Below are 17,467 nucleotides of genomic sequence, written 5' to 3'. Positions count from 1 at the left end.
ACAGACGGTCCCAAGTCGCCCGTAATGTTTGGTGCAGTTTTGTTTAGGAAGCCAGTATCTTCAGACAGCCTCATCTAGTAGCACCAGATGCCCTAACAGGTATTACCACTCTGGGCCAAAGTGGACCTGGGAGAAATGGTAACTAGGGGACAACTCCACATTCCATACAGCCCTTAAATGGGACCTCACCATTGGATGTCTTTTAAGGACTAATTTATACTATGGGTTCTCAATAACTGGAATGAACTTCCAAAATGTGTTGTTAATGCCAAAGATGTCAACACTTTTAAGGTACAACTAGACAAATAGATATGGCAGGTAGGTTGCCATAAAGTTGCTGCTTCATGGGATGATCTTGCCAAGATATATTTAACACTGTTCAAGGCATACAGGTGTACATACCATCTAGCTTACTCACCAAAAGATTGGAAAGAAAGCTAGACAACATGAACACCTGTATGCTAAGAACAGTGTTAAATATATCTTGGCAAGATCATCCCACAAAGCAGCAACTTTATGGCAACTTACCTGCCATATCTAACATCAGGGAGCGACATCTATGATTTGATGGTCATTGCCAGAATTGCAAGCAAGAGCTGATGGAAAATGTATTGTTGTGGATTTCACGTCACGGGTACTCAAGCATAGGACGACCCAGATCCATGTACATCCAGCAAATTGCATATGATGCCAACTGTGATCCTGAAGATCTGAGGCAGCTGATGGAAGACAGGGAAATCTGGAGAGAGAGACAGAGAGTCACATTGGTCCAGGTAAGGATCCTGACCAGAAAGATAAACAAGCATTGATCATAGAGACCATATTCAGTTTAACCCATAGAGTGACAAGATCAGGCATGAGGCAAGTGATACAAGCCTAGTATTTTACCTGAAGAGAAAATATGAAATGAATGTGATTTTGAAACTTTTATACTTGAAAAGGTCACTTTGGAAGTAATTTCTCACCAGAATTAAAATTTTCATCAAAGTTGAGGATTATGGTTCAATTGCATTCCTAAATCAAAGATAACCAATATTTCTCAGAGGAGCCACTATTCTAGAAAAGTACCATTTTAGAACTTGAAATGTTAAAACATTGAAAAATTTTGATCCATGAAGAGTTCTCTCAAAAGAGAAAATAAGGATAAGATTATGCATTTCAAAATCACACGATGAACATAAAATGCGCGAAAAAAATGTCTGTTGTTGAGAACAATGCTTGCTTTAACAGTTGTTCTGGAAAAAAAACTTTTTTAAGAAACAAAAAAAAATATTTATTAAATCCTTTTTCATAAGTTGTTATGTTTGGAAGCTAAAATGCATTATAGTTAATAATGCAAATGAGGGAGTATACAACAAATAACTTCTACCAAATGCAAGAAAATTTACTTTTCTACATATCTGCATAAATTTTAAAAGTGGATACTGATTTTAAGATTGATTATGCATTTGTTATTGTCACTTATTTTTCCAAATACATGTAACAAATATATTTTGGAGGGATTTAGCAGAGCACAAATGAGCATATATGAAAATAGCAGCAGCAGCAACCAAAGGATGGATGAATTGTACGCAGCAAGAGCAGCATTTGAATATGTATGCAAACTGGCAAATGTACTTGTGCTGCGCCTAAATAAAAAAAATAAAGACACCATGTGGTTGGGGAGAAAAAAAAAGTGTTTGCTGAAGGAGATGGACCTGTAAAACGAGGCTAGAAATAGCTGGGTAATGCCAACGTGAGATCGGAGAAGAAAGAGAAATGCATTTCAGGTGAAATGGACATGTGGCAGCAAGAGACATTTTAGTGATGTCGCGACAGGAGAGCAACGATAGTAAATGCTTTTGTTAAAAAAAGAAAAAAATGCCGACCCGGATTATTATTTATTTCTTTCCAGTTTTATTTTTATGTATTGCTAAAGTAAAGTGTAACGCCACGTAATGTTACAGGGAGTTTGTGGCTAATTTCAGGTTTTAGATCCAGAAATTCTAGCAACTCACCATAGACTTATTTTATTAATCTCTCCGGGTTAAGCAAAAGATCAGGGGTTAAGTTGAAAAGCCAGTGCACTAGGATGAGCGCACTCTGGCCTACAAAAAAAAAAAAAAAAAAAAAAAAAAAAAAACAGTCTGGTCAGTATTTCCCAGTAGGTGTGCCTCAGGTGATCAACACTAAACTAACCCTTTCTCAAAGACAATACAAAGTCTAGGAGAGTGGACCTTCTATTCTGAACAGAACCACACCTGAGTATGGCAGTTACTTTGGTGCTGTTGGACTAATGCTTCAGTCCCACTCAGCGTTTTTTTGTTTGTTCTTTTATTATTTTTTAAGCAGGGAATTAATGAAGTAGCATTCTGAATTGGGTCAAAAATTAAGATTGCTGCATTTGGGAATTTTATTTTTAACCTTCTCAGCCATCAAGCAGTGCTGGGATGAAGGTGGGGGTTCAGCCCTTTTTGCCTTTGTAGAGTGGGAAGCTTACACTTTTTGACCTGGTGTGGCTGGCAGTGGGGCTGGGATCTTTTGTCTTATCATCATCATCATCATCATCACTATCCCCGCTGTCACCTTCCTTGCTCTGACAGGAATGAGGAGATAATGAAAGGGGCTTTTTGCACGTTTTTTTTTTCAGATCGAGTATAGCTGGCCTTAGAGGAGGATGCTGACTTCAGTCCCCATCTAAATAAAGGTTTTGGCGTTAAATAGAAAGTTCCATGTTTTTCTTCTTTAGAGGAAGATGTTTGTTTGGAACTCTGTTGATTGTTACCAAACAATCAACATAATTTAATTCTCAGTTAATTACAAAGCAACAAGGCCTCACCAACTGGGAAATTATTAGTCTCAAGTAGACCGATGGAAGAAACCGATTGTGGTTTTTAAGACTTTTTCTGTAGGAGACAATTTAAATTCGCCGGCCTGTCTGACAAGAAGAAAACGATGAGCAGATTATTGGTACATGTGATCTCTAGGAAAAGAAATTCTCTCTTTGTTCAAGAACCTTAAAGGAAGAGACTGTCTTGGAAGTAAATTTAACTTTGTAGAAGGACATTTCTATTTTAAAAGAAAAAGAAGCAACAGAAGGTTCCAGAAGATTTTGAGAGCGTCTCTCAAAGAAAAGCACTGAATGAAAAAGAGTACATTTTAAAGACCCTTCGTGTTTTGTATGTTTCTTACTTTTTAGGTTTTTATGTCAAGTAAGATTGTATTTTTATTTTAAAAAGGAAAACGAATAATTTCCCATTTTTTCTTATAATTTGTTACTATCGGTTGCATAAATTTAACTTTATCATTACAATCGATAGTTAATTCTAGAATAGTTTCTCAATTAGACCCTTTTTTACACATATTTATATTATTTTTTTGTAATTGTTACTTCAAGGTTAATTTTTCGGCTTTTTTTTTTTTTTACTAACCTTCACCCCAAACAAAGCATATCACCACTTGGACGTAAGGGACTACTAATTGGGTCCATGTCTAAGAAAGATTAATAAGATGTTGGTTTACGTTACATTTAAACTTCTGCATATCCGTACAGTCAGGAAAGCAGGTAGCAGGAAGGGAATTCCAAAGTCTAGTTGTTCGAAAGAAAAACCTATTAGAGTAAAAAGCTTTCTGGCATTTAGGGACCTCAATAATGAAGGGATGTGATTTTGCTACTAAGCAGGTTTGTCGGAGATAAGTACATCGAGGGGGCACAAGTGCAAGGAGTTCATCAGAGCAGATTCCATTAAAATACTTGTAAAACAGGAACAGGAATGCAACATTGCAGTATTGGGACAGGAGTTGGAGTCTAGTTGACAAATTGGGACCTATTAGATTGGAGACCCTTTTTTGGACCCTATCCAAGGGAGAGACTAGTGGTAGATGCACCAGCCAAGAAGTGGCAACAACACTCCACACATAGATGAATGGTGACTTTGTAGAGGTACAAGATACTCTCAGGTGGGAGTAGTTTTCTAGCATGATAGAGAGAGCCCAGCAGCCGTCGCAATGTCCTCATTGTATTTGTTCCAATTCATATTGCCTGTGAATGTTAAGCCGAGGAGTTTGAAGGAATTCTCAGGTAGGGTGTTATTTGTCATGGATATCGGTGGTTGGGGAAGCTTCTTGTAATTGTTAAAGGAGAGCAGCTTAGTCCTTTCATCAGAATTCTTGTACCTTCGTACCACAGAGGACATCTTCCAGCTGTTAGGGAAACATGATTCAGAAAGAAGTACAGGGTTTAACTCAGTTGAACATTTCTTAATTAGTATAACAGGGATGAGATCAGGCCTACACACTTTGGAGGTGTCTAAGTTTTTTATGATATCATCAACATAAGGGGTGATTTTCAGATCATTAATTGTGGCTTCCATCCGCACAGTGAAAATTTAGAAAGTTGTTTGTTGGCTCTAAGGTGGAGTTGGAAGCAAATCGTTGGGCAAGCAGTTCCGCCTTCTTGGTTACCGTGCATGCAACCTTCTGATTGTTGGATAATGGGGAAATTACTGATCACCCTTTATTCACTACACTATTATAACTTTTCCAGAAATCAAGAGTTCCTATTTTCTGCGATTCTATGTGTTCCTTGGTTTCAGCATGCCTTCTTTTAGCTGTGGCTATTTCTCTCTTACAATCATTTCTAGCATCTATAAATTTTTGCCTATTTGTATTTGACTTATGACATACGAGTGCATGCTGTCTTTGTGCAATGGCAGCTGCACAATCTGTAGTGAACCACGAGGGTGACTGGAGCTTGGTAGAATACTTCCATACGGGGACATGTGCTTCAATGCCTGCTTTGCACCATTCAGTTGTCTCATTGATACACTGTTCAGCAGGAAGAGAGAATATATTGGTCCATAGGGCATCTCATGTGTTCTCTGATGGCTTCCCAGTCAGCCCTTTTGTAGTAACTTGTCATTTTGGGAAATGGCACCTTACTTTGGGGTTGGGATTTAAGTGTGATGTCTACTGGTACCACTAGATGATCTGTGTTTCCAAGTGGACTGTGAGCATTAGTCACACAATCCTCAGGTACTGTGAAAAGGAATAGGTCTAGAAATGAAGCCTGCTGGTGTTCACGACCTGGGAGGCGGGTTGGGAACATGACTGTCTGAGTGAGGGAATGGCTATAGAGAAGCTATAAATATAGTGCCCAGCTGTATCTGTGCAACTTGAAAAACCAAGCCATTTTTTATGGTGGACATTAAAATCACCAAACACATGTATTTTGGCGTTACTATCCAAGAAGACTGCTGCATCTCTATCATCAAAAACATGATTGATTAGGGTACAGTCCTAATTTGAGGGAAAACAGAGAAAATATAAGTAACTAATGCAGTAATGAAAGGCTAGTCGAAAACATAAATGCCTGGTTATCCGATTCCACACATTGCTCTCTAGTTAAGGGGAGGGGGAGGGGGTCGAACATAGACTCCAAGCCCATGCATATATCTATCCAAGTCCTTATGTTAAAGTAGTTAGAGGGGATTTTTAATAAAACTTGGACTAAATTGATATACTTTTCGGGTGTAGTTTTCATTTACTCTATTTTCATTTTGCTCTCCTTTTGTTTATGCTGTCTTTGCTTCTATTTATGAAAGTTTGATTTATTTTTTTCCCCCCATTTTTTTTTTTTTATATTTGTTACACAAAAAACGTATTTTTGGTAATGATACCTACAAAACATGTTATGCGGTCTAACATGTACACTTTAATGATAATTCTATTTTGCAAAGTAATATATATATATATATATATATATATACTGAAAAAAGCAAAAATGTAAAATTGGCAAATATTTAAATCGAGAATAGAATTAAACATAGGGTCAGTTTTTAATGGGGAAAATACATCTTTCCAAAAAGGGGTACTCTGAATTGGAAAAAAAAAAATTGCACACGTTTAAAAGGATTTCTTCTTCAATGACTTAGGACACAAGGATAAAATATAGTAGTAAAACAAATACTAAAAAGAATATTATAAAATTGGCAAATATTTAAATCATAAAAAGATTTAAATATTCAGAGCAGACATTAAAACGACAATGGTTTTCAGGCCAGACTTTTCAAATAATTGCCCGTGATTTGTTAATTTCAGTCATGTAAGACAAATTCTTGATTATGATTGCTGGAAAACCCTGGAGAGCATAAAAAGTGCTGCCAAATTTAACGTGAAATATGTTTCGGCATTATTAACAATGTATTTCTACTTAAGACCATGTGTTCGTAAAAAAAAAAAGTAATAATATCATTAAACATTAAAAACAGTAAGTTATAGCAAGTTTAATCGTCTATGCGGATAAAACAAGACAACTGAGACAAAAAACATGGACGCTATAGAAATAAATCAACAAAAGAGATAACTCCAAGAATTACCATTTTAAAAATTTCAGTGCTTGTGTAAATTGTGTTTATGTAATGTTTTTTTTTTAACCTAAAATGCGTTAGTTTTAAAAGATCACCCATCTAAATAAGCATTACATTTTCTAATAGTGAATACAATTACAGTGTACATAGTAATAAAAATAATATACAACATAATCACGTTGACACACCGGTTCCCGTTGGATCACTAGGATTAAGTAACGTTGAGCCTGGTCAGTGCTAAAATGGGTGACCATTTGGAAATACTAGGTGCTATGTGTGCTCTCTGCTTATCTCGGAATTGTTTCCAGTTGTTCTCTACTTCTCTTTGCCACTGGAATTAAGCAGTGTTGATTCAGGAGAGGTGAGGTTGGAGATTGTGCAACTCTTTCTTCACAATTACACACGCAGGCACTCTTATGGAGGTATCCATTGTCTCTCAAGGAAAGAACAACATTTGATAATGTCGCTAAATAGGGTTTGCGGTTGATATGAGGAAAATAAGGCATTCAAAATGTTTCTCATCTGAAACATTACATAAGGAGTCATTTTAAGTAAAAATTTTATTTATTTTACTCATCGAAACTCAAGAAATGCACGATTAAAATGTGTAAACATTGAATGAGTAAAACATCAACATGGCTGCCACTTGCAATTTTGTAGACCAAATAGCAGCCTTGACCTTATGATCAAAAACCAAGATCGAGTGAAATGGAACAAACTTTTTACTTATGTAGAACAAATGCGAGAAAAAAAAAGAACTTAAACAATTATATATTATTTTTTATTGAAATCCTTTTAGATGAGTAATTTGTACATTTATTTATTTGCAGACTGTTATCCTCATCTTCGTAGTTACTGTTTTACATTTCAGCTAACTATTTATCTGGCCTTCTTCTGAGTCTTAACTGTATCCTAATTACTGCCTTCCATAGTTGTTGTCCAACCACGTTTTTAAATAAATGAATATACAAATTACTCATCTCAAAGGATTCCAATAAAATATATGATACCATTCAGTATGAACCCAACGATGGAACATCAGATAAGAATGAAAACTTGGATTTATAAAACCAAAAAATCCAACCTTGATTGCTCTTTGGCGCCCGTGACATAGTGGATAGAGGTGTTGAATCTCTACGGTTCCAGGTGAGTATTGTCTGAAGATTCCTACCCAAAGAAGGCCAGAGGATTAGTTGGCCAAAACATGGTGAGATAACAACAACTATGGAAGGCAGTAATTACTCAGGATACAATTAAGAGACCATCATTCCTATCTTGTCGCGATTAACAACCACCTGAAGAAGGCTAGAGAAATAGTCGGCTGAAACGTAGTGAAACAACAATTATGAAGATGAGGATAACAGTCCGCAAATAAATAATTTAAACAACTGTTAAGCAATTTTTATTTAGAATTTTTTTCTATACTTCAGAATGTCAAATAATTTAAGCCACTTTTAAACAAATTCTATTTTTAAGTAAAATTTAGTTTTTTTTTTTTCTTTTTTTTCTTTTTTTATTCAATTTTCACCCCAAACAAGGCACAGTGCCACTTTGAAGCAGGGGGCTACTATCAGGGACTTAATTAGCGGGGTCATTATGAAGGGAGATGAGTAGAAAGATGTTTGTTAACATTACACTTGAACTTCTGTATATCAGTGCAGTTGGGAAAGCAGAATCCCAGAAGGGAGTTCCAAAGACCCGCAGTTCTGGGGAAGAAACTATTGGAGTAAAAGGCTTTCTTGCACCTAGGGATCTCTACTGTAAAGGGATGAGACTTAGTAGCTTGTCGGGTTTGTCGGGGGTAGTTACGTCGGGGAGGTACAAGTGTTTGCAGTTCATCAGAGCATTCACCATTGAAGTATTTGTAGAACAGGCAGAGGGATGCAACATCTCGTCGATGGGACAGAGGCTGAAGCCTAGATGACAGTTCAGGACCTATCAGGTTGGCGACTCTCTTTTGAACCCTGTCCAGGAGCGAGAGACAAGAAGCAGATGCACCAGCCCAGATGTGACAACAGTACTCCATACATGGGCGAATGGTTGCCTTATAGAGGTATAGAATACTGTCAGGCGTAAGTAGTTTTCTAGCACGGTAGAGGGAGCCAACCTTCCTTGCAGCAGCCTTGGCAATGCTCTCAATGTATCTATTCCAGTTCATATTCCCTGTAAACGTTAGGCCTAGGAGTTTAAAAGAAGTACTTTCAGGTAATGTGTTCTTGGCCATTGCTATTGGTGGTAGAGAAGGTTTCTTGTAGTTATTGAAGGAAACAAGCTTAGTCTTAGCAGCATTGAATGTGACCAACCATTTTTGTCCCCATTCCACTACGGATTGGAGGTCATCTTCTAGTGTTTCTGCCATTTCCTTGGATATGTGTTCATTTGTTTTCCCCTCATATCTGTTATAGAGAGTGGTGTCATCGGCAAATATACCCATCTCCGAAACAATTTTATCAGGGAGGTCGTTTATGAATATCAGGAATAATAGAGGTCCAAGAATAGCCCCTGAGGTACTCCCGCATTTATGTTTATTTAATTTAAAATGAAAAAGATTCATGTAGAATAAGTGCACGTGATGCGATGCAGCAAAGGATTTTGCCGAATTCATTTTTGCCACTCGCTCTCTCCACATAAATTCAGAAAGATACAAACTAAACATTCACCAAAGTCCCATTGGTTCGTTCCATTTCACTCGATCTTTGTTTTTGATCGAAAGGCTGCTACTTGGTCTACGAAATTATTGCAAGTGGCAACCATTTGTGAATACTAAGTGCTGTGCATGCGCTCTGTTTATCTCAGCATTGTTTCCGGTCGTCCTGAACTTCTTGCCACTGGAATTAAACCAGTGTGGACTCAAAAGAAGTGAGATGAGGTTGAAGATTGCACAACTATTTCTTAACAATTACACACGCGGGTACTCTTACCGGGGTTATCCATTGTTTCTCGAGCCAGAGTGGAGGCCGTTAATAACGTAAAGGGGGGGGGAAATACATTTTAACACTATTTCTTTTTCTTTTTTTGTTCCTAAATTGATATGCAGAAAAAAAATGAAATTGTGTTAAAATAAAGATTAAAGTTAAACTTTTAAACTTCTTTAAAGATACCTTTTTATGGTTGAAAAACTGATTTCTTTTTTCTTAATTTTAACAAAAACTGTGTAGAGTATTGACTTCTTTTAGTGAAAAGATAAACGAAATGTGTGCACCATATGTCATTAAATAACTCGGGCGGAAATTTGTGTGCAGAAAACCCAAACAAACGTTCACAACAAATAAATATTGATTTAATTGTTTATTTCATTAAAAAAATAACAAAAACATAAACAAACAAGTAGGTTGTATAGATCATGTCCCATAGCGGACAATAAAAAGCAACAACTCACAAAATGAAAACACAAACTTCATGACATACAAGTACGTAAATTAAAAATATTTTTCTGTATATTTTTTTTTTTTTTTTTTTTTTTACAAAGGAGTCACCACTTATCAGGGCCTGGGGGCCACTCGAGGATATGGGTTAATGGGTGTACAGCAGTCAATGAGAAAATATCGTTACTAGTGAAAATTTGGTAAATTGGATTACTTAAGGGGACGGCTCATTGAGAACTTCATGTTGGACTTAAAGACAACCATATTGTAGTCAGCTGAAAAGCAGGCAAATGAAAGAGTTTCACAGGTGTGCAGTTCTGAGAAAGAAGTTTTGTTCATGAAATCTACATTTAGGTATAGGCACAGATAAAAAGTGGAGAAATTATTGATAGTAGATTCAACTAGATGTTTTTTGTGAAAGTCAGGCAATGGAAGACCATAGATTGGAGCTCATCAGATGAGCACTTGTCATGAAAGTAACGATAAAGCAGAGACAGTCTCACAACGTCTCTTCTGTGGGAAAGGAGTTGCAGGAAAAAGAAAAGGGCATCCCCCACTAGGCTACAAAGTCTATTTTGCACTCTGGAAAGACAGGATAAGCTGCTTCTAGCAGCTCCTGCCCAGATGTATCAACAGTACTCTATCCGTGGACGTACTTGGCTCTTATACAGGTAGAGAATTGTATCAGCAGTGAGATATCTACTGGAGTGGTAGAAGGATCTAACCATTTTCCAAGCAGCCTTGGCGACAGATTTGATGTACATTTTCTATCAGATCAGGCATAAAGGTCAAACCAAGAAGCTTGTCAAAACATGAAGCCTCCCCTATACAAGATTCATTCATTTCAACTGATGCCAGATGGGGATCAGAATGTTGATGATGTAAAGATAGAAGCTTGGTTATAGATGCATTAAAATTAACCAAGCTTCTATCATTACACCAGGTGCTCAAGATCAGAGGAGTGAGAATCAGAGAGAAATTGGTTGTTTACAGCATTATTAGCATAAATGTCTACAAATGATCTTAGGATGTGATTTGGGAGATCATTGATGTAGATCAGGAAGAGAGTTGAGCCCAGGATGGACTCCTGAGCGACTTCAGCATTAATACTGTGAGCTTCTAATGTCTGCCCATCAACTACTACTCTTATGAACCTATCAGAGAGAAATGATTTAATAATTGAAAAGACATTTCCAGCTATACTGTAGCTGGAGATTTTGTGGAGTAGACCTTTATACCATACCCTATCAAAGGCCCTTGATATGTCAAGAGCAATTGTCCTAGAAAGGAAGCCCCCATTGGGAGATTTGTTAATCCTATGAGATATAACCATTAGCACATCTGCTGTAGATCAAGCAGAACGGAAACCATATTGCATATCACCGAAGAGGTTATTTTTGCGGAGGTGTTTGACTACTTTATTTAACAGATTCCAGCAATTTACTCATGATGCACAAGAGACTGATTGGGCTGTATTAAGAGGGAGATAACTGATCACCTGAATTTTTAAATACAGGACATACTGATAAGGTTTTCCAGGGTGTTGGCAAGCAATTATCTTTAAGACAACGCTTAAACAGCTTTGTAAGTATGGAAGCTAGTTCTGGTTGAAGCTTTTTGAGCTCTATAATAGGAATGCTGTCATGGGCAGTTGCTTTACTGGAATCAAGGTTTTTGATTAGCTTGGCAACATCATGCACAGATATTTGTATGGCACGTAGCGTGTTTTCAGACATAGGAGGAAATACAGGGGTAACCAGCCCTGATCGCATAGGATAGAATTAGGTGTAAAGTTCTTGGCAAAGAGTTGGGCTTTGTCCAATGCTGACAAGATCACCTCAGGTCCATTGAGGATGGTTGAGATATGAACATCTACGAGATTGCCCCCCCCCCCAACCTCTAAATTCCACAATTTACACTTTTTTCCGGCTAATCTCATCGATTACAAACTTGACTTTCAGATTAAAATAAATTTTGGAAAAAAATATTTTTATGACTTATATCATCAGGAATCAATTTTCACCTATAATGGTCTACTAAATTGAACACCCACTTTATGGCCATCATCGAGAAAAAAATGGCGACTCTTACGTTATCGGTGAATAATCCAGTCTAAAAAGGGGTTATATGAAGGGAACTTTCTCGGCATTCTGACATATTTCTTGAGTCATTTCAGTAAAGGTGCAGCATCTTTTCATCCTCAAAAAAATCTTTTAATATGACCACTATTAGAAGTTTTTAGGGGTGCTGAAAATGAAAATAATGTTTAAAGTTCCACCTTTTTTGCTGTTGGAGGGGGGGGGTTCAACGTAAAATGAACATTATTTAGCGTAAAATGGGTAATTATCGCTTGGGTAGACTAACACAAACCCTACCTTAATAAACTTGTTTTATAGGGGGGGGGGATCGGGTGTGCTGAAAACGAATATCGCATTTAAAATTGGGGCCGGCAACTAGTTTTCATGATACTGAAAAGATACTTTTCCGCCCTTTTCCGTAGGTTTTATGTAATAAAAATATAAATATGTTCTTACGCGTACAACAATGGCTACCACTTATAAAATATCGCATTTAAATTTTCCGCAAATATGTAGTTTTCCGGATATTAAGCAATGTAATTCTTTATGTTATAAATGGTGACCTTTGTTGTACGCGCATGCGTGCATATATTTGATAACTTTTTTTTTTTTAAGCAATTATCTGGCAATCTGGTCTATAATTGTCATAGAAAAAAAGTCCGTAAAAAATACCCAAGAAGTGACGGGTAATAAAAATTACCTAAAAGTGGTGTAATCTGTTGTCTGTTTTATTTCTGTTTCCATAATTAATAGGTATTAAGTTAATACTAATAACACGAACAATAAAGCAGTGCTTTATTAAAGCACACAATAATTTACAGTCTAGAAATCGTATACCAAAAGCAGTAGAATTTAATTACCTACCGACACGTATGCTTTTAAAGTATGGAAACCGATTCGTTTAATTTGCAATTGTTTTATTTGTTTTTGTAATTAACTAGGTTTGGAAACTGGTATATGTCGATACTTTTCGATATTGCTAATTAATGATAAAATAATAAAATGACAAAATGCAAATAAATCAGTCAGTGCGTTTTTGTTTTTAGTTTTGTAGCGTTCCTTTCATTTTACGACTATTGTAACGGATTTCACACGCTCCATAGGTCCCGTTCTATACAAGCACTCAGAACAAACAGGGCAAAAATGTTTTTGGATGAACCAGAACTGTAATCTTGTAAAACAACAAAAAAGTTTGGGGTTGTATTTACTGTACACATACAAAAGTTTTAATTTGTAGGTGTTGTTTCATTTTGATCAAATTAACTCGGAAAATTTGTATAAAACGTGTACAAAAAATAGTGACAAGGCAATTATTTTATTATCTCTTAAGGTTAGTTTCACGCACAAAAACAATACCAAGCTTACAGTTTTTTAAAAATTATTTTTGTACTGCTTTTTTTTTTTTTTTTTTTTTTTTAAATAAAGTATTAAACAGTAGTATGGTAGTAATGGCTAAAATTGTTCGCTCTTTTTTTTTTTTTTCGCTCCCCACCCCACTAACAAAAATAAGGTTAGAAACTTGTAAAATTAAAATAATTCAACGCATTTTGAACTGTATTAACAAGGAAAGGCTAAAATATGTCGGGATTTTTTATTATAGAAAAGTGGGGAAAACAAGTATAAGTGTTTTATCAAAGGCAAAGTCTACATAGTATTTTAACTTATTTTACAGCGTTTCTTCAGTAAAAAAAGAAAAACAAGTAGTGTCGATAGAGTGTTACGTGAGAACAAGAGTCACATATTTGGAATCTCGATAATCGCTCACAAATAGAAAATTAAACAAAATACTCGACACTACTTATTAATTTGGAAAAGTTTGAAAAAGATCAATCGTTTATGAAATCTGAAAAATAAAAAATATACGTGGGAAGGGGTAAAATGCCTTTGTAATATTGAACAAATGGGGATGTTAAACTACACAAGTGGCAGATGCGCAAAAGGGCGAAAAAACAGAGGAAGAAAGAAGTTTGTATGATGTAGATGTACGTACCAGTCACGGAACGAAGATGAAGTATTGATATTTATTTGCTTCTCAACGAGAAAAAATGTGACAAGGTCGTTTTTAATGTGGGGGTAAACCAGCTCCCCCAAAGGGGCAGTGGGGCACTCAAGAAGTAGGCAAAAATAAAAATTTCCTCAGCATAGAATGGTCTTCTATACAACTAAGGACAAATTAACTTAAGTATAGCATCAGAACAGATACTACACTGTGATCTTAGCCCGAAGGACAAACCTACTTTGAAGATGAAATATTTTTTTAAAATGACGTAATTTTATGAAGTACTTTTTTTTCTAAGAAAATCAAATTGTACAACTAGGCGAGTCGTATTGTTTTCATCGGCCATGATAAAATCCGATGAAATAAATGAGGGGGGGGGGCACAATCACGGCCACCGAAATCCAAATCAGCCTTATGTTCAATACAGTTTAGTAGTGAAAGCGCTAAAAATCATAAATTAAAAAATAAACTACCTGATCAATTTAGGTAGTTTTTGGAATATGACATGTTCGTTCCGTGATGAGTCGGCGCTTTTACAGAATTGGAAAAAGATTTTCGGAAATCGTAAAACTGAATTTCACATGAAAACAATGGTATCTACGTATTCCTCGTATTTTTAAGATGATTAAATAAAGAAATTACTTATTTATTAAAGAAAACAAAAAAATAGAATTTGAGAGTTCAAAAGGGAGGTAATTTTCCGTGCGAATTAAACAAAGATGGCGGATTTTTTTTTTTTTACCTGCTTTCACGATTAAAGTTGTTTGTTTTAATAATTCAGTAATAATCAGGTAATTCCGGCTTTATAATTTGGAAACTATCAATGTAACTTATTAGAATTGACAAAAACAATCAGTTGAAACCATTGTTTTTTATCTGAAAATTTCATTTATCGACTACAAAATCTCGTCCCGATTTTTCGGTTGTTTTTAATATGTGTACTTCTGAATAAGCACTAACAAAACGGTTATGTCTGTCTGTCTGTCTCCATATTTTCAAACTCTATATCCTCAGAAACTTAAAGTTGCAGAGCGCCAGTGGCGCTTGTGGCCTCAAATGATTAGATTTTTACGGGCCGTTCTTTTACGAGTCTTTAGCCGGTTAAAATTGTTTTTAAGGGGTCAAAATTGGGTAAAACTATACAAACACCGTGACAGCGAATTAACCCTAACCCTAACCCCTAACCCTAAACCTAACCCTAACCCCTAACCCCAACCCTAACCCTAACGCTGTCACGGTGTTTGTATAATAATACCCAAAATTGAAAACCTTGTTTTGTTAAACATTTTGTACATTCATCTTAGTTTATTTTTCAGTTTATATGCGTGTCATGTTGGTACAGTGGTAGCAATCACCTGCTATATTGCTATAATTTCAGTTTCGATTCTAGCTGATGGCATCTAAATATTTTTTTTTAATTGAAATCACGACTCTATAATAATATATACGAAATCTGGACAAATTAAAATATTACGCCTGGGCAAAGCTCCCGACCCCCCGCTAGTATATTTATATAATCTTTTGAATATACTTCTTCAAACTTTGAAGGTTTCAATTTGTGTGAACCAGCAAAATTATAGTTTGTCCTCTCATAATTTTTTTAAATATAATTTATAGAGATTTGGGTGAAAAAGAATCACAATGAGAAAGTTATTCCAACGACTCCTATAGTCCAATGTAACCCCAATAAGTGAAGGCGTAAAAGTCTATTCTCACGGACAAAATGCAATAACTCAAGGTGCTAAATGCAGAGAGTGATCCGCGCTATTTTTTTTAATCGTATTTACACGTTTAATAAAAGTTTTATTATATTTTTTTTTATTATTCAATTGTAAGGTTAAAGTACAGAATAGGCACAACACACACTCCCCTCCCCATGTTAAGAATGGCTTTTTAAATAATAAGGTTATTATTTCAGCACGGATCGGACACTCTCTGGATGAGTACCTAACTCAATTAGGTAAGGTGCGTGCGCACAGTTTTAAATATTTAAACATTACTTTTCTAAAACAAAGACTGGCGAATTAAAAGAATTTCAGTATCAGAAGTATAATAGTATATTTTACTTTTTTTTTTCGTAGTGTTGCCCAGGACTTAGGGTTAGCGTTGGTTTTAATGAAGGGCATTATTATTATTATTACCCCCCCCCCCAGGTCCTTGGTGATTAAGATCAGTTTGCGCGCTGTTTATCAGGTCGAGTTATCGTTCTTGGTCCGTGAGAATAGACTTTGGTAAATTTTTACTATTATACAAGGCGTAGTTTATTCCCCCTCCCATCAAATTTTACGTTTGAGGAGCGAATTAGCACATTATTAATTTAATTTCTTTCTTAAATTAGGAATATATTCAAAAAGTTCACCGTTTCATGGATTAAAAAACAAACAAACAACAACAAAAACTACATATGAAGGAAAATAAGTTGTCGAACAAATATATTTATGAAAGAAAAAAAAAAAGTACAAACCCTTCCAAATGAAATCGTAATGTTCCTCTGGTGTTGTCATGGTTACAGGGAGATCGGCCGGGCGATCTCCGGACACAAGGGTAGATAGATCCAAACCGACACGATTAAAATTCAAAAATAAAATAACTGTGGGCGACGGTTATTATTATTATCACGAATTACTTGGCGCAAAAAAAGAAACAGGTTGAATAGCAACAAGTTCACTTGTACGACATTGTCTACTTTCTAGTTGTTGGGGCGCCTCCTCGCCTGTCTGCTAGGACAAAGTTTATTTTCTTTTTTCAAGTTATTACAGCTTTTTCACTCATTGGTATTGGAGCCATAGGTCCATTTTCTATAGATAACAAGATGATAACGTCGTCTTTTCTAGTTTGAGCCTCGCAGACATGGTTAAAAAAAAATGTGGGGGGAAAACACGAACCCACAAAACTCTGTAGTTTACCTGTGTAAGATTCCACTCAACAGTGTAACAGTGACCTAGAAATTATATGGAAGACCACGAGGGACATTAATAATAGAGAACATCTATTTGATAGACTTACTCATACTCTTCCTAATTTTTCTTTCTTTTTCTTTCTATATTTACCTGTCCTCCTCCACCCCACCTCTAAGGCCTTCTTGCTAAATGTCAGTGTGGTATGGTCCTGTTTAGTCTTTGAGAGTTATGCACCCAGGCATTGCCTCCTCTTTCGAAAATTGGTTTATTATGGGTGCCTCTACAGTGGGCTCAATCACGAGTGCCCCCTTTTTAGGGGACGGATGTTCCATACTAAAAGGATATCATGTCACATCCCCCCAAAAAAAGAGTAATTAGCTACCTCCGACGTTAGACACACAATATATGATTAATGTGGGGATTCCATCTCCTTCATAAGGGGCGCTTTCTTTGTATTTGGAAGTAATATCCCCCCCCCCTCTCATTATTTTTTCATTTATTTCTCTTTGTCATGCCCCTGCACATAACTGACTTTAGTTCATGCCTTGTGACCTGAGGATTGCTTTTGGCGTGAATCATTCAGTCTACGGATGCTTAAATGTATTCAGTTTAAATTATAGGGATTATCTATATATCTATAGAAGTGAAAATGTGTGTGTGTGTGTGTGTGTGTGTGTGTGTGTGTGTGTGTGTACATTTGCATACCAAATAACTCTGTCAATTTTCGGTCTAGAGACTCAAAATTTGACATAAGGAGTATTGAGATTTGGGAAAATCT

The 17,467-nt window shown here is 36.1% G+C and overlaps 1 protein-coding gene across 1 annotated transcript in view; it reads right to left on the bottom strand.

Moving 5' to 3' along the window:
- The window catches only part of LOC145245718 (ras-related protein Rab-11B-like), a 138,288-nt gene extending 121,451 nt beyond the window's left edge, over positions 1–16,837 (bottom strand). The window contains exon 1 of the mRNA XM_080107257.1: positions 16,254–16,837. Coding sequence (XP_079963383.1) covers positions 16,254–16,293 — 40 coding nt within the window. The 5' untranslated portion in view covers positions 16,294–16,837. The remainder of the gene's footprint in view (positions 1–16,253) is intronic.
- Positions 16,838–17,467: the final 630 nt, after the last annotated feature.

The sequence above is a fragment of the Euprymna scolopes genome, chromosome 23 (genome assembly GCF_053919585.1).
Source record: "Euprymna scolopes isolate OS-2025 chromosome 23, ASM5391958v1, whole genome shotgun sequence".
NCBI lineage: Eukaryota > Metazoa > Mollusca > Cephalopoda > Sepiida > Sepiolidae > Euprymna > Euprymna scolopes.
The sequence above is the reverse complement of the archived record's forward strand: the minus strand, read 5'-3'. Positions and strand labels throughout refer to the sequence as shown.